This window comes from Mizuhopecten yessoensis, unplaced genomic scaffold (genome assembly GCF_002113885.1).
Source record: "Mizuhopecten yessoensis strain PY_sf001 unplaced genomic scaffold, ASM211388v2 scaffold5229, whole genome shotgun sequence".
Taxonomy (NCBI): Eukaryota; Metazoa; Mollusca; class Bivalvia; order Pectinida; family Pectinidae; genus Mizuhopecten; species Mizuhopecten yessoensis.
Genome location: NW_018405944.1, coordinates 2060886 through 2077513, shown reverse-complemented (window position 1 = coordinate 2077513; position 16628 = coordinate 2060886). Strand labels below are relative to the sequence as shown.

The 16628-nt window shown below is 37.7% G+C and overlaps 2 protein-coding genes across 4 annotated transcripts in view; both read right to left on the bottom strand.

The window, feature by feature from the left end:
• LOC110450461 (heat shock 70 kDa protein 12A-like) overlaps positions 1-12969 on the bottom strand; it is a 23587-nt gene extending 10618 nt beyond the window's left edge. For all 3 annotated transcript variants that reach the window (XM_021498004.1, XM_021498003.1, XM_021498002.1), the window contains exons 1-2: positions 12866-12969; positions 5452-5580 (exon numbers count right to left, since the gene is read on the bottom strand). In XM_021498004.1, the coding sequence (XP_021353679.1) occupies positions 5452-5546 (95 nt within the window). In that variant the 5' untranslated portion in view covers positions 5547-5580; positions 12866-12969. The remainder of the gene's footprint in view (positions 1-5451; positions 5581-12865) is intronic.
• Positions 8265-13010, bottom strand: LOC110450507 (GATA zinc finger domain-containing protein 14-like). Its single transcript, XM_021498058.1, has 4 exons — positions 12999-13010; positions 10012-10471; positions 9332-9678; positions 8265-9176 (listed from the first exon to the last, which is right to left on the bottom strand). The coding sequence occupies exons 1-4, from the start codon at positions 13008-13010 to the stop codon at positions 8265-8267; spliced, it is 1731 nt and encodes a 576-aa protein (XP_021353733.1).
• Positions 13011-16628: the final 3618 nt, after the last annotated feature.

Sequence of the window (16628 nt, the reverse complement as noted above, 5' to 3'; positions counted from 1 at the left end):
TACAGTCCATGTCCCTAATTACTGTCCATTCTCCTTACTACTGCCCGTGTCCTTATTACAGTCCATGTCCCTAATTACTGTCCATTCTCCTTACTACTGCCCATGTCCTTATCTGCAGTCCATGTCCCTAATTACTGTCAATTCTCCTTACTACTGCCCGTGTCCTTCTTACAGTCCATGTCCATTATTACTGTCCATTCTCCTTACTACTGCCCGTGTCCTTATCTGCTGTCCATGTCCCTAATTACTGTCCATTCTCCTTACTGCTGCCCGTGTCCTTATTACAGTCCATGTCCCTAATTTCTGTCCATTCTCCGTACTACTGCCCATGTCCTTATCTACAGTCCATGTTCCTAATTACTGTCCATTCTCCTTACTACTGCCCATGTCCCTATCTACAGTCCATGTCCCTAACTACAACCCATTCTCCTTACTAATTACTGTCCATTCTCCTTACTACTGCCCGTGTCCTTATAACAGTACATGTCCCTAACTACTGCCCATTCTCCTTTCTACTGCCCGTGTCCTTATCTACAATCCATGTCCCTAACTATTGCCCGTGCCCTTATCTACAGTCCATGTCAATAATTACTGTCCGTTCTTCCCTAATTACTATCCATTCTCCTTACTACTGCCCATGTCCTTATCTACAGTCCATGTCCCTAATTACTGTCCGTTCTCCTTACTATTGTCCGTGTCCTTATCTAGAGTCCATGTCCCTAAATACTGTCCATGTCCTTATCAGCAGTCCATGTCCCTAATTACTGTCCGTTCTCCTTACTATTGTCCGTGTCCTTATCTACAGTCCATGCCCCTAATTAATGTCCATCCTACTTTCTACTGCCCGTGTCCTTATCGACAGTCCATGTCCCTAACTACTGCCCGTGTCCTTATCTACAGTCCAAATCCTTAACTACTGCCCATATCCTTATCTACAGTCCATGTCCCTAATTACTGCCCATTCTCCTTACTACTGTCCATGTCCTTATCTTGAGTCCATGTCCCTAAATACTGCCCGTGTCCTTCTTACAGTCCATGTCCATTATTACTGTCCATTCTCCTAACTACTGCCCGTGTCCTTATCTGCAGTCCATGCACCTAATTACTGTCCATTCTCCTTACTACTGTCCATGCCCTTATCTAGAGTCCATGTCCCTAAATACTGCCCATGTCCTTATCTACAGTCCATGTCCCTAACTACATCCCATTCTCCTTACTACTGCCCGTGTCCTTATCTGCAGTCCATTCACCTAATTACTGTCCATTCTCCTTACTACTGCCCTTGTCCTTATTACAGTCCATGTCCCTAATTACTGCCCATTCTCCTTACTACTGTCCATGTCCTTATCTAGAGTCCATGTCCCTAAATACTGCCCATGTCCTTATCTACAGTCCATGTCCTTAATTACTGTGCATTCTCCTTACTACTGCCCATGTCCTTATCTGCAGTCCTTGTCCCTAATTACTGTCCATTTTCCTTACTACTGCCCGTGTCCTTATTACAGTCCATGCCCCTAATTACTGTCCATTCTCCTTACTACTATCCAACAGTCCATGTCCATTATTACTGTCCATTCTCCTTACTACTGCCCGTGTCCTTATAACAGTACATGTCCCTAACTACTGCCCATTCTCCTTTCTACTGCCCGTGTCCTTATCTACAATCCATGTCCCTAACTATTGCCCGTGCCCTTATCTACAGTCCATGTCAATAATTACTGTCCGTTCTCCTTACTACTGCCCATGTCCCTATCTACAGTCCATGTCGCTAGTTACTGTCCGTGTCATTATCTACAGTCCATGTCCCTAACTATTGCCCGTGACCTTATTGCCCGTGTCCTTATTACAGTCCATGTCCCTAATGACTGTCCATTCTCCTTACTACTGCCCATGTCCTTATCTAAAGTCCATGTCCCTATTTACTGTCCATTCTCCTTACTACTGCCCGTGTCCTTATAACAGCACATGTCCCTAACTACTGCCCATTCTCCTTTCTACTGCCCGTGTCCTTATCTACAATCCATGTCCCTAACTATTGCCCGTGCCCTTATCTACAGTCCATGTCAATAATTACTGTCCGTTCTTCCCTAATTACTATCCATTCTCCTTACTACTGCCCATGTCCTTATCTACAGTCCATGTCCCTAATTACTGTCCGTTCTCCTTGCTATTGTCCGTGTCCTTATCTACAGTCCATGCCCCTAATTAATGTCCACTCTACTTTCTACTGCCCGTGTCCTTATCGACAGTCCATGTCCCTAACTACTGCCCGTGTCCTTATCTACAGTCCAAATCCTTAACTACTGCCCATATCCTTATCTACAGTCCATGTCCCTAATTACTGCCCATTCTCCTTACTACTGTCCATGTCCTTATCTTGAGTCCATGTCCCTAAATACTGCCCATGTCCTTATCTACAGTCCATGCCCTTATCTACAGTCCATGTCCATAACTACTGCCCATGTCACTAGTTACTGTCCATTCTCCTTACTACTGCCCGCGTCCTTATCTACAATCCATGTCCCTAACTATTGCCCGTGCCCTTATCTACAGTCCATGTCAATAATTACTGTCCGTTCTTCCCTAATTACTATCCATTCTCCTTACTACTGCCCATGTCCTTATCTACAGTCCATGTCCCTAACTACAACCCATTCTCCTTACTACTGCCCGTGTCCTTATTACAGTCCATGTCCCTAATTACTGTCCATTCTCCTTACTACTGTCCATGTCCTTATCTTGAGTCCATGTCCCTAAATACTGCCCATGTCCTTATCTACAGTCCATGTCCATAACTACTGCCCATGTCACTAATTACTGTCCATTCTCCTTGCTATTACCCGTGTCATTATCTACAGTCGAACTCCCTAGTTACTGTCCATTCTCCCTACTACTGCCCGTGTCCTTATCTACAATCCATGTCCCTAACTATTGCCCGTGCCCTTATCTACAGTCCATGTCAATAATTACTGTCCGTTCTCCTTACTACTGCCCATGTCCCTATCTACAGTCCATGTCGCTAGTTACTGTCCGTGTCCTTATCTACAGTCCATGTCCCTAACTATTGCCCGTGCCCTTATCTACAGTCCATGTCCATAATGACTGTCCGTTCTCCTTACTACTGCCCGTGTCCTTATAATTATCTACAGTCCATGTCCCTAACTACTATCCGTTCTCCTTACTACTGCCCATGTCCCTATCTACTGCCCGTGTCCTTATCTACAGTACATGTCCCCATCTACTGCCAGCTACTATATAGTACGTATTAACGGAGCCATGTAACAGATGATGTTAATCAGATTGGGTTTCTACGAGCTCCTCTTTACGACTAGAATATTTACACCGTCTAATATAATGCCATCCGCAAACAGCTTTGATAGGGTGTGATACACATGCAGTGTTTGCCTTAACTCTTTGTTTTAAAATATTGACAATAAGATAAGTTTACACTAGCCACACAAACGAGTAAAACTACATTTGCACTTTTTTATAGCTGTGAATAGGGGAGAATATTCACATAAAGTACAAGGAGGTTTTCCTGTGTCAACTCGGGGATAAACTGATATCTAAAGTGAATATTGGTCTCATATAATGTTTACTCTCTTTAACTCATCGAAAAAAATTGATCAAGTAGGATAAATCGATTGTTACTTATACGAAACAGATAAAATATTACGGCTCATATTATTCATCTGCTGCTTTATTGACGATTTGACCTAGTTATACAATCCTTGATGCATCTTACCTGACTCTCTTTTATTCACTTCTTTACTCGTTATATTAGTAAAAAATCGATACTGACGCTACGCTATCTAAACATTAACAATATATAGATAGCGTACCAATCAACAAAAATATAATTATGTCAGTTGCCGTCTTTGTTAGATATAACAATAGAGTGACGTCATGCGTCTAAATGAGAACGTCCCCCAACGAAAAACTGGACAATGAAGATACACAAAAAAAATGTTACCATGCATGTTGCACACAAGATACCTGCGCTCAATATGCTAAACCACAGAAAACATATTCTCTTAATTATTTGGAATAGTGGTCATAACACAGCAACAAATTTATCAGACAGGAACCTTAATGAAAATACGTGTTTGAACCTGTATCATATATTTTAAAGTCGATTGTTAGGGTTATCTCCTTTGTTTATGTTATCTCCTTTGTTAGGGTTTTCTCCTATGTTAGGGTTGTCTCCTTTGTTTGGGGTTATCTGATTTGTTAGGGTTATCTCCTTTTTTAGGGTTATCTCCTTCGTTAGGGTTATCTGATTTGTAAGGGTTATCATCTTTGTTAGGGTTATCTCATTTGTTAGGGTTATCTCTTTTTTTAGGGTTATCTCCTCCGTTAGGGTTATCTGATTTGTTAGGGTTATCTCCTTTGTAAGGGTTATCTCCTATGTTAGGGTTATCTCCTATGTTGGGGTTATCTCCTTTGATAGGGTTATCTCCTTTGTTAGGGTAATCTCCTTTATTAGGGTTATCTCCTTTGTTAGGGTTATCTCCTTTGTTAGGGTTATCTCCTTCGTTAGGGTTATCTTATTTGTTATAGAGTAATCTTATTTTCTAGTGTTATCTCCTTCGTTTGGGTTATCTCCTTTGTTAGGGTTATCTGATTTGTTAGGGTTATATCCTTTGTTAGTGTTATCTCCGTTGTTAGGGTTGTTTCCTTTGTTAGGGCTATTTCCTTTTTAGTGTTATCTCCTTTGTTTATGTTATCTCCTTTGTTAGGGTTTTCTCCTGTGTTAGGGTTTGCTCCTTTGGTGGGGTTATCTATTTTGTTAGGGTTATCTCCTTTGTTAGGGTTATTCCCTGTGTTAGGGTTATCTCCTTTGTTTAGGGTTATCTGATTTGTTAGGGTTATCTCCTTCGTTAGGGTTATCTCCTTCATTAGGGTTATCTCCTATGTAAGGGTTATCTTATTTGTTAGGGTTATCTCCTTCGTTAGGGTTATATGATTTGTTAGGGTTATCATCTTTGTTAGGGTTATCTCCTTTGATAGGGTTATCTCCTATGTTAGGGTTATCTCCTATGTTAGGGTTATCTCCTTTGTTCGGGTTATCCGTCTCGTCCGGTTACTTTCTTTGTTATCATTATCTCTTTTGTTAAGATTTTCATTTTTGGAAAAGGTAATCTTTTTTTAGGGGGTTATCTCAGAGTTTTATTTTTGTAAGCGTTCCCTTTTTTGTTATCTTCCTTTTTAGAATTTTACATCTTTTTGTAATTTCCTTTATTTTCATTATCACTGTTGTGAAAGTATTAACCTCAATATTATCCCATTGTTCGTTGCGCTTTCACGGCTGAATCAGTATTCGGAGAGACTGAACTGGGATTAAATGCAATGCTAGCAGTCTATTATGTTAGACCAGTGCTAAATTTAAGCAAATCAATTTCTGTATTTGTGTTTCACAAACTAGTGCAGATTTAAAATGTATTTACTTACGCGGGCGTGTCGTATATAACTCTATCAACCACACTTTTTAAATTGACGTAATGATCTTCCTCGTCATCGTCCCTGCTATATACATTACTGGCCATTTCTGTTACCGGTTTATGCGCCCCTATATACACCCTGTAAATGTAAAATGACTTGATCAAGATTAAAAAGGTGATGAAGAAGAACACATGCTTTTATTCAGGATGTAATTTTCCAAGTATGTACATTTTCATTTTGTTCTAATTCTACCCTAGTTTTATCAATTTCCAGTTTGAATTACAATTTTGTGGAATATTACATATTTGTTAACATAGTTAACAGGCCGTATAGATTTTGCTTTTTCAACTGCCCATGTCCTTATCTACAGTCCATGTCCCTAAATACTGTCCATTCTCCTTACTACTGCCCGTGTCCTTATCTACAGACCATGTCCCTAATTACTGTCCATTCTCCTTTCTACTGCACGTGGCCTTATCTACAGTCCATGTCCCTAACTACTGCCCATGTCCTTATCTACAGTCCATGTCCCTAACTACTGCCCATGTCCTTATCAGCAGTCCATGTCCCTAGTTACTGTCCATTCTCCTTACTACTGCCCGTGTTCTTATCTACAGTCCATGTCCCTAACTACTGCCCATGTCCCTATCTACTGCCCGTGTCCTTATCTACAGTCCATGTCCCTAACTACTGGCCGTTCTCCTTACTACTGCCCATGTCCCTTACTACTGCCCATGTCCTTATCTACAGTCATGTCCCTAACTACTATCCGTTCCCCTTACTACTGCCCATGTCCCTATCTACTGCCCGGGTCCTTATCTACAGTACATGTCCCCATCTACTGCCAGCTACTATATAGTACGAAGTTAACGGAGCCATGTAACAGATGATGTTAATCATATTGGGTTTCTACGAGCTCCTCTTTACGACTAGAATATTTACACCGTCTAATATAGTGCCATCCGCAAACAGCTTTGATAGGGTGTGATACACATGTAGTGTTTGCCTGAACTCTTTGTTTTAATATATTGACGATAAGATAAGTTTACACTAGCCAAACAAACGAATAAAAATATATTTACACTTTTTTTATAGCTGTCAATAGGGGAAAATGTTTAAATAAAGTACAAGGAGATTTTCCTGTTACAACTCGGGGATAAACCGGGCAATAGAATGTGAAGATTGGTCTCATATAATGTGTACTCTCTTTTACTCATTGTAACTATATCGAGTAGGATATATCTTTTGTTATTTATCCGAAACAGATAATATAGTGGGACTCATATAATTAATCTGTTTCGTGTATGTCATGATCGAGGATGTACCTTACCTACAAGATGTTTGACTCGCTGTTATTCTCTTCTTTACCCGATATATGAGTAAAAAAGCGATACTGACGTTATGAATGCAATAATAAGTATATATTGTTAATGTTTAGATAGCGTACCAATTAACCAACAATATTATTATGTAAGTTGCCGTCTTTGTTAGATATAACAATAGAGTGACGCCATGCGTCTAATTCAGGACGTCCCCCGACGAAAAACTGGACAATGAAGATACACAAAATAAATTGTAACCATGCATGTTGCACACAAGATACCTGCGCTCAATATACTAAACCACAGAAAACATATTCTCTAAATTATCTGGAATAGTGGTCATAACACAGCAACAAATTTATCAGACAGGAACCTTAATGAAAATACGTGTTTGAACCTGTATCATATATTTTAAAGTCGATTGTTAGGGTTATCTCCTTTGTTAGTGTTCTCTTTTTGTTATCTTCGTTTTTACAATTACATATTTTTTGTTATTTCTTTTATTATCACTGTTGTGAACGTTGTTTCATTTGTTTATATTTTTCTGGTTTTTTTTAGGGTTATTTCTTCGGTTCGCTTATCTCTTTTGTTAAGGTTATCACACTTGTTAGGGTTATTTTTGCAAAGTTTTCTTCTTTATTCGGGTTATCTCTGTTGTTATGGTTATTACAATTGTAAGGGTTGTCTCTGTTGTTAGGGTTGTTTCTGTTGTTAGGGTTGTCTCTGTTGTTAGGTTTATCTCTGTTGTTATGGTTATCACACTTGTTAGTGTTGTTTCTGTTGTTAGGGTTGTCTCTGTTGTTAGGGTTATCTCTGTTGTAAAGGTTATCTCTGTTGTTATGGTTATCTCTGTTGTTAGGGTTGTCTCTATGGTTAGGGTTGTCTCTGTTGTTAGGGTTGTCTTTGTTGTTAGGGTTGTCTCTGTTGTTATGGTTGTCTCTGTTGTTATGGTTGTCTCTGTTGTTATGGTTGTCTCTGTTGTTATGGTTGTCTCTGTTGTTATGGTTATCTCTGTTGTTAGGATTGTCTCTGTTGTTAAGGTTGTCTCTGTTGAGAGGGGTGTTTCTGTTGTTATGGTTGTCTCTGTTGTTATGGTTATCTCTGTTGTTAGGGTTGTCTCTGTTGTTAGTGTTGTCTCTGTTGTTATTTTATCTCTGTTGTTAGGGTTGTCTCTGTCGTTAGGGTTGTCTTTGTTGTTAGGGTTGTCTCTGTTGTTAGGGTTGTTTCTGTTGTTATGGTTGTCTCTGTTGTTATGGTTATCTCTGTTGTAGGATTGTCTCTGTTGTTAAGGTTGTTTCTGTTGGGAGGGTTGTTTCTGTTGTTATGGTTGTCTCTGTTGTTATGGTTGTCTCTGTTGTTAGGGTTGTCTCTGTCGTTAAGGTTGTCTCTGCTGTTATGGTTGTCTCTGTTGTTATGGTTATCTCTGTTGTAGGATTGTCTCTGTTGTTAAGGTTGTCTCTGTAGTCAGGGTTGTCTCTGTTGTTAGTGTTGTCTCTGTTGTTATTTTATCTCTGTAGTTAGGGTTGCCTCTGTTGTAAAGGTTATCTCTGTTGTTAGGGTTATCTCTGTTGTTAGGGTTGTCTCTATGGTTAGGGTTGTCTCTGTTGTTATTTTATCTCTGTAGTTAGGGTTGCCTCTGTTGTAAAGGTTATCTCTGTTGTTAGGGTTTTCTCTGTTGTTAGGGTTGTCTCTATGGTTAGGGTTGTCTCTGTTGTTGGGGTTGTCTCTGTTGTTAAGGTTGTCTCTGCTGTTAAGGTTGTCTCTGTAGTTAGGGTTGTCTCCGTTGTTGTAAAGGTTATCTCTGTTGTTAGGGTTGGCTCTGTTGTTAGGGTTGTCTCTGTCGTTAAGGTTGTCTCTGCTGTTATGGTTGTCTCTGTTGTTGTGGTTATCTCTGTTGTTAGGGTTGGCTCTGTTGTTAGGATTGGCTCTGTTGAGAGGGTTGTCTCTGTTGTTATGGTTATCTCTGTTGTTAGGGTTATCTCTGTTGTTAGTGTTGTCTCTGTTGTTAGGGTTATCTCTGTTGTTAGGGTTGTCTCTATTGTGAGGGTTGTCTCTGTTGTTAGGATTGTCTCTGTTGCGAGTGTTGTCTCTGTTGTTATGGTTATCTCCGTTGTTAGGGTTGTCTCTGTTCTTAGAGTTGTCTCTGTTGTAAGGGTTGTCTCTGTTGTTATGGTTATCTCTGTTGTTAGGGTTATCTCTGTTGTTAGGGTTGTCTCTGGTGTTACGGTTGTCTCTGTTGTTAGGGTTGTCTCTGTTGTTAGGATTGTCTCTGTTGAGAGTGTTGTCTCTGTTGTTATGGTTGTCTCTGTTTATAGGGTTGTCTCTGTTGTTAGGGTTATCTCTGTTGTTAGGGTTGTCTCTGTTGTTAGGGTTGTCTCTGTTGTTAATGTTGTCTCTGTTGTTAGGGTTTCTCTGTTGTTAGGGTTTTCTCTGTTGTTAGGGTTGTCTCTGTTGTTAGAGTTGTCTCTGTTGTTATGGTTGTCTCTGTTTTAAGGGTTGTCTCTGTTGTTAGGGTTATCTCTGTTGTTAGGGTTGTCTCTGTTGTTAGGGTTGTCTCTGTTGTTAGCGTTGTCTCTGTTGTTAGGGTTGTCTCTGTTGTAAGGGTTATCTGTGTTGTTAGGGTTGTCTCTGTTGTTAGGGTTTTCTCTGTTGTTAGGGTTGTCTCTGTTGTTAGGGTTATCTCTGTTGTTATGGTTGTCTTTGTTGTTAGGGTTGTCTCTGTTGTTAGGGTTGTCTCTGTTGTTAATGTTGTCTCTGTTGTTAGGGTTATCTCTGTTGTTAGGGTTGTCTCTGTTGTTAGGGTTATCTCTGTTGTTAGTGTTGTCTCTGTTGTTAGGGTTGTCTCTGTTGTTAGGGTTGTCTCTGTTGTTAGTGTTGTCTCTGTTGTTAGGGTTGTCTCTTTTGTTAAGGTTGTCTCTGTAGTTAGGGTTGTCTCTGTTGTTATTTTATCTCTGTAGTTAGGGTTGTCTCTGTTGTTAGGGTTGTCTCTGTTGTTATTTTATCTCTGTTGTTAGGGTTGTCTCTGTTGTTATGGTTGTCTCTGTTGTTATGGTTATCTCTGTTGTTAGGGTTTTCTCTGTTGTTAGGGTTGTCTCTGTTGTTAGAGTTGTCTCTGTTGTAAGGGTTGTCTCTGTTGTTATGGTTATCTCTGTTGTTAGGGTTGTCTCTGTTGTTAGGGTTGTCTCTGTTGTTATTTTATCTCTGTTGTTAGGGTTGTCTCTGTCGTTAGGGTTGTCTCTGTTGTTACGGTTGTCTCTGTTGTTAGGGTTGTCTCTATTGTAAGGGTTATCTGTGTTGTTAGGGTTGTCTCTGTTGTTAGGGTTTTCTCTGTTGTTAGGGTTGTCTCTGTTGTTAGGGTTATCTCTGTTGTTATGGTTGTCTTTGTTGTTAGGGTTGTCTCTGTTGTTAGGGTTGTCTCTGTTGTTAATGTTGTCTCTGTTGTTAGGGTTATCTCTGTTGTTAGGGTTGTCTCTGTTGTTAGGGTTATCTCTGTTGTTAGTGTTGTCTCTGTGGTTAGGGTTGTCTCTGTTGTTAGGGTTGTCTCTGTTGTTAGTGTTGTCTCTGTGGTTAGGGTTGTCTTTGTTGTTAGGGTTATCTCTGTTGTTAGGGTTGTCCCTGTTGTTAGTGTTGTCTCTGTGGTTAGGGTTGTCTCTGTTGTTAGGGTTGTCTCTGTCGTTAGGGTTATCTCGAACGTCTCTGATCAGCAACTAATGTAGGTATATTATTCATTTATAAGTTATAGATACTACATATGAATTTAAATGCGTCTATTGATTATTTGGTTTTACACTAACTTTGTTATATAGCAAGCAGGTGTTTATGATATAGAATCATCTTCTTATCCTATTATCTTTGAATTGCCTGGCACGATATATCCAGTGAGTCAGGTACCTGCGCAGAATTGGTAATAAATCTTGTCCGAGGAAGATACCAATCTTTAAAACCACAACATCAACACACAATGACAAGTTAAAAAAACAGAATCGATTTCAAGTGATAACATCTTACACCGATGAGATATCCATAAAAAGGATGGGTGCCAATTCGGGCCTTTTGGTGCATACCTTGGGGTCATGCCGTCATGATATGACATGAAATTAAGGTCAGCTTGGAGACCATTCCGAGATATGAGGGGGAAAAATGGGGGGACCAAAATCACAAACGGTCTCCTTTTGACAAAACTGCATGTTCATTTTTTGAAGTTTCTTCATAAGTTTGATGCATTGTGTAACAGTCAAGCTGCAAATTATAAAAATGGCTGAAAAGGGGTAACGCTGGTGGAAAAGTAAGTATTTACATACGTCTGTTGTTGTACTAGTGTAATATATCTGAAAGTAGGATACATTGAGTGGTGTACATTTGATAAATACATATACATAGTACTTTGGAGATATTTAGTTGATCTTGTGCATCGAAGGAGACAACGTAATGAAGGAAAACAGATACGGAATGAATGTTTTTAACCTGTATCAAAATGTATACGCAATTAGATTATCATTTTATGGCTCTGATAAAAAAAAATGAAAGGAATGTACATACTCCTTTGTTATCTGTATTGTGAATATTTACGTTACTACCGAAGGTATCGACCGAGTTCTAGTTTGTTACCCGGAAGTTTTGGAATATTTTTGATTTCCAATTTAACTCATATGTGCTGGGGCTTTTATGAATTAATACATGTGTGATGATGACGTCGTCGACGACGACGATAACGACGACAATGATGATGATGATGATGATGATGATGATATGATGATGATGATGATTGAATTGTTATCATCTAGATTATTTACGGAACAAGCAGATTACCGTAGTTACAAAACGCACAAATCGTCATAATTTATGAATATTGTTTTACTGGTATGATCTTCTGATCGAGTGGTAGATTTTTTATATAAGGTTCGTACGACAAGAAGTACTTAATTATATATATATGCATACATGATTAAGGAGGCTTGGTAGGACTTATTACATTAAATTACACGATGAAATTTTCAAAAGATAGACAGGGTCAACACACAATATCAAATTTCGAAGTCAAAATTGATCTGAAAAGAATTTACATTGTAACTGCGATGAAACATCGGAAGGTCGATCGAGGTCCAGCTCCCTGCCGCCATTGAATAATTATTTAAAGACGTCGCAGATATAAGTGTATCTTTACACCTATGTACTTTGTAATAGATACAAATAAAAAGATAGCAGTCTAGCATAGTCACTAGAAATTAAATACAATATAATGAGGCTTCTGTACTAATTACTTTGTCGGTGCAGAAAGCCAAAGACTGCACCATATGGCTATTATATACATAATAAATAATATTAGACACAGCTGTATGTAAAAGTACAAAATACCTGATATGGCAGTCATTTCGACCATGTTCAGGACTTATTTTGAATATGTTTTCACACCAAATGCCATAAAAAAGGACTAGTCCAGAAATAAAGGCCGATCAGGTTCCGGTTATAGTATATTGATTCCTACGATGAAAATCGTAGCCAGAAAAACACTACTGGTTTCATGACAATCGTGGTATGTAACGAGTGCATATATCTGTAATTTGTTATTACATTGTGAAGTCGGAAAGACATCGCACAACATTGGAACTTCGCTCTGGATACAACAGCCATGATAAAAACTGTGTATCTTAAATTCGTTTCATCTTCGTATGAGAATATGAAACTCAGGCGACCCGACGTTAGGCAGAGCCTCGGTAAACTCAATCCTTCTATTTTCGTTTTGCAAAGCTAATATATACAATAAATAGAGACTCATTTACGATTTTAGTTGTCTCAGCCGTCCTCTGTCTAACCGAACTAATTGAAAGAGTACGTAAAATCAAACAAACAAACAAGGGTAAATACATATATATGTGTGTGTATTAATAACTAGTCGAGTAAAAAGGATCTGCACGTTGCTATCGCTGCCCTGGTACCAGGAAGTTAATTATTTAGTTTATCTCCAAAAAGTCATGGTAGACTAGCCAAGGCGTAGTCGTTTAAAATATACCGTAAAATGTGTTATCGTCTAAAGAATTAACTGTACACACCCACAAACTTGCCAAGTTTTCTTAGAGAGGCAATCTAACGTATATACGTACCTGACAGTCTTGTTGCAGTCAATCAGGTAACCTGGTATTACCTGTATACAAATATACCTGTCTGCTTGTTTACTGTTGACGTCACATATTACATGGGTATTTCGCTTACAACAGATAACCACGGTAGACGTACCTGACAAGTCATCCGATCATTACAATGTATGTCACTGTTTATAGCACGTATGCGCCTATCTGTGTCACCGCAACATTCTTGTATATCAGATGTCTAACCTTGAAATGAGCTTGAATATATATATATATATATATATATATATACATTACATTGTCATAATAAGTATTATTTACATTACATTGTATATAAATAAGAAAAATAAAAGACAAGAGTTTCTGCGACTTCCCTATATATATATAGATATAATTAAATCTCGTTTGACAACCCACAATACGCTTTCAAGTATTTTATTCCAATATCTCATTCATACATATTTTATTATGAAACGGCAGGACGGAAAGTAAACATATTACATTATCTATACCTTCTTTAAACCAGCGAGACTCTAAGTAATAAAGAAATACAATCTGTCAAGCTTACATTATATATATATGTCTTACCTATACCTGTATTTAATGTGTCTATGTGACAAATGTTGCTTTCACACACAAAAGATTGAAATCTTCAAAGTTGACCTGCAGGATTGATTTCGAGCAAATTTAACGAGTCCAAATTGAACAAAATATCGATATCTGGAACCTGCATTTTAAACATGCATGCCAAGACAAGCGAATGCTTAGTGTTCTAATGTGTTTATGGGTTTATTTTCTCTGTGTATAATTAGATAACCCATTATGGTTTAAAGTGGGGAAACAGAATAACAAAATCCTCATCTCGTCCGAGTTCGATTGCACATATAAAACTGGTTTGTGGTTTTAAACAACAAGAATGTATATATATATATATATATTTCGTAGGTCGACAGACAGAATATAATTAGCATATGTCTAGGCATTTGTCATTCCTATTAAACTACATCAAACAGTTTCCTTTCACGGTCATGGGTGATGGGTTATAAAGTTATAAAATTTGAAATGTGGTACTCTTGTTTAAGTTCCAATTTAGTGTGTAAAATTTGTCATTTCATAGCAGCTGTTCCGGAAAAAATGATGTACTAGTCGGTATTTTCCATGCAAATAAACTCTTTTAGTTTGTTGTTAAAAATCGACGTGGACTTGTTTTTTTTTACCGTTCGTTCAAAATGACATCTGATGAGGTTTTTAATACAATATTCATTATGTATCACACAAATGAGCGTTTCAAGCATGTATTACACTCACAGAAAATACGAAACTAATGATACTTTTACCAAGATATATTTCATCATATTTGACAACAAATATATATCTATGCAAAGCCGGCCTCTCTAATAATCCTTTATATGTTTTTTGTAATCTAGATAGGGAAACAATAATTCATACATTATGGGAGTGTGCCATTGTACAAAACTTCCTATACAGTTTTGAAACATTACTAGAAGCTTTAGTTATCCCATTTTCTTTTAATAAGGAATCCTTCCTTTTCGGAAGTGTCACAGTCAGGAATAGGCAACAGACTAGATAATGAAATTTTAATTTTGATCAAACACTATATTTATAAAACAAGATGCCTTCAAAACAATTTGTCAGTAAATGCTTTAATTAACAGCATAAAAGACCATCATTCTGTACAAAAATATATAGCATGTTGCAAGGGGGATAATTTTGTAAGAAAACTGGAAAGAGAATGGAAAAAATGGAACCACCTCCTGGAATTATAAGTCAAAATTAAATAATTTAATATCATCAAGTCAGCAGATACAATACATCTCCTCCCACAGTATAATTCTCATTTTATATTTTAAAAATACACTGATGCACATTTTCACAAGGACTTTTTTTTTTGGTAGTTATGTCCCTTTTACCATACCTGTATTGAATATTGCCTGAACTCCAAATATATATTTTTTGTCCCTTTTTTGTGAATTTAAGTTGATGTTTCTGTCTGAACTTATTAAAGTTAATCTCTTTTATGATATAAATATATTTTGTCCTGAGTATTACCCTCAATTCTCAGCCACCTTTATATGGCTGTATTTACTTGCAGTTTAAAGCCGAAAGCACCTTACTTACAATTAATACAGAAGATTATCTTATAATCTTATTCTAAACATAAAGTTTGTTTATTATTGAGCTGCAGTGCAAAAACTAGTTTCTCCTTTTTCTTCTTCTTTCTGTTGACTTTCTCCGTTTTTCATTGCTATTTTTTTCCTTCTTCTTCTTTTCTATTCTCTCTCTCTCTGTTCTCATAAAGGCAATATATGTGTACATAGGTACCATTACATGTACTTGTGTCTAATATATCAACTGATGTAAGTAAAAGTATATATGAGTCGTGTGAGGTCTGAATATATAATATGAATTGTTTGAATGTAAATATACCATATATTGCAAAAAAATCTTGAATAAAAAGAAAATTACAAAAAANNAAAAAAAAAAAAAAAAAAAAAAAGGTTCTTTTAATGGTGTAGGTTCCTTTTGTAATTCCGATAGATTCAACTTCTTTATCCGATAGGGCATAACATGATATACATTCATCCAAAGCTGTTTTTCGTGTGTTATACTGTTTCTTTAAGTTTTACTTTATCTAGTCCATACAACATGTCTAAACTGATTGGTTATATGTCTTTGAAAAGTACTTTCCTACGAACACTTTAATCTCATATAATCTTTTTATCCATTTGATCTTGAGGTATCTCACAGAGGATGTGATATGTGTCATAGTAAGGCACCCTTTCTGAATACTAGCGATGAGTGTAGCTCTTTTACTTCTTTCACACTTAAAGTTCTATATGAAACTTGAACTGTCGCCTATGGGCTAACTTATACCCCCGCATTCCGCCTGCTATTTGTCCGTGTAGGGGCTAAAAGATCAAGGGTCATGAAAAAGTCTAACCTCAGATGTCGTATCACAGACCGATGGAAAAGACAAACACCATTACTGTGACCTTTGACTCAATGACCTCGTAATTTTGCTACATATACTCCAATGTATGTGTATACAAAATACCTACCATTTCTGCGATAGTTAGTTAGCCATTTCAGTAACATAATGCATCTGTGATCTTTGACCTTTGACCCCATGGCCTTGGAAGTTTGTCACAATATAGCTTGTATAATTGGCTACGATACTCTAATGTATATGGGTATTCAAAATACCTACCGTTTCCGATCGAGATATTTAGCCATTTCAGTAACGTAATTTATTTGTGACCTAGTGACATCTGACCCAACGACCCCGGAAGTTGTCAGTAGAATAGATTGCATTTGCCTACCGTTTCAGAGATATTTAGCCATTTCAGTAACGTAATTGATTTGTGACATTTGCCCCATGACCTCAGAAGTTTGTCGGAAGAGAAGCTTTCGTTAATGCCTATAACATTCCAATGTATATGTGTATACAAAATGCCTACCATTTCCGAGATAATTAGCCATTTCAGTAACGAAATGTACTGTCTACAGAAATCAAGGGCAATAACTCTGGTAAATATTGAAGGAACATAATGGAGTTCTGGGAGACACAAGCTCATATGAGGTATAACATGTGTGTAAAGTTTCATCAAAATCCCTGCATAAACCTAGGTAGGAGGAGTAGGAGGTACAAATTTTGCGAGTGGGTGGGGAATAATTAAAGAGCTGCATTCAGCGTTTTGATGAACTCCTGTGTTAGACTTTGGAGACTAGTAAAAAGGTGAACAAACAGTGGTATGAC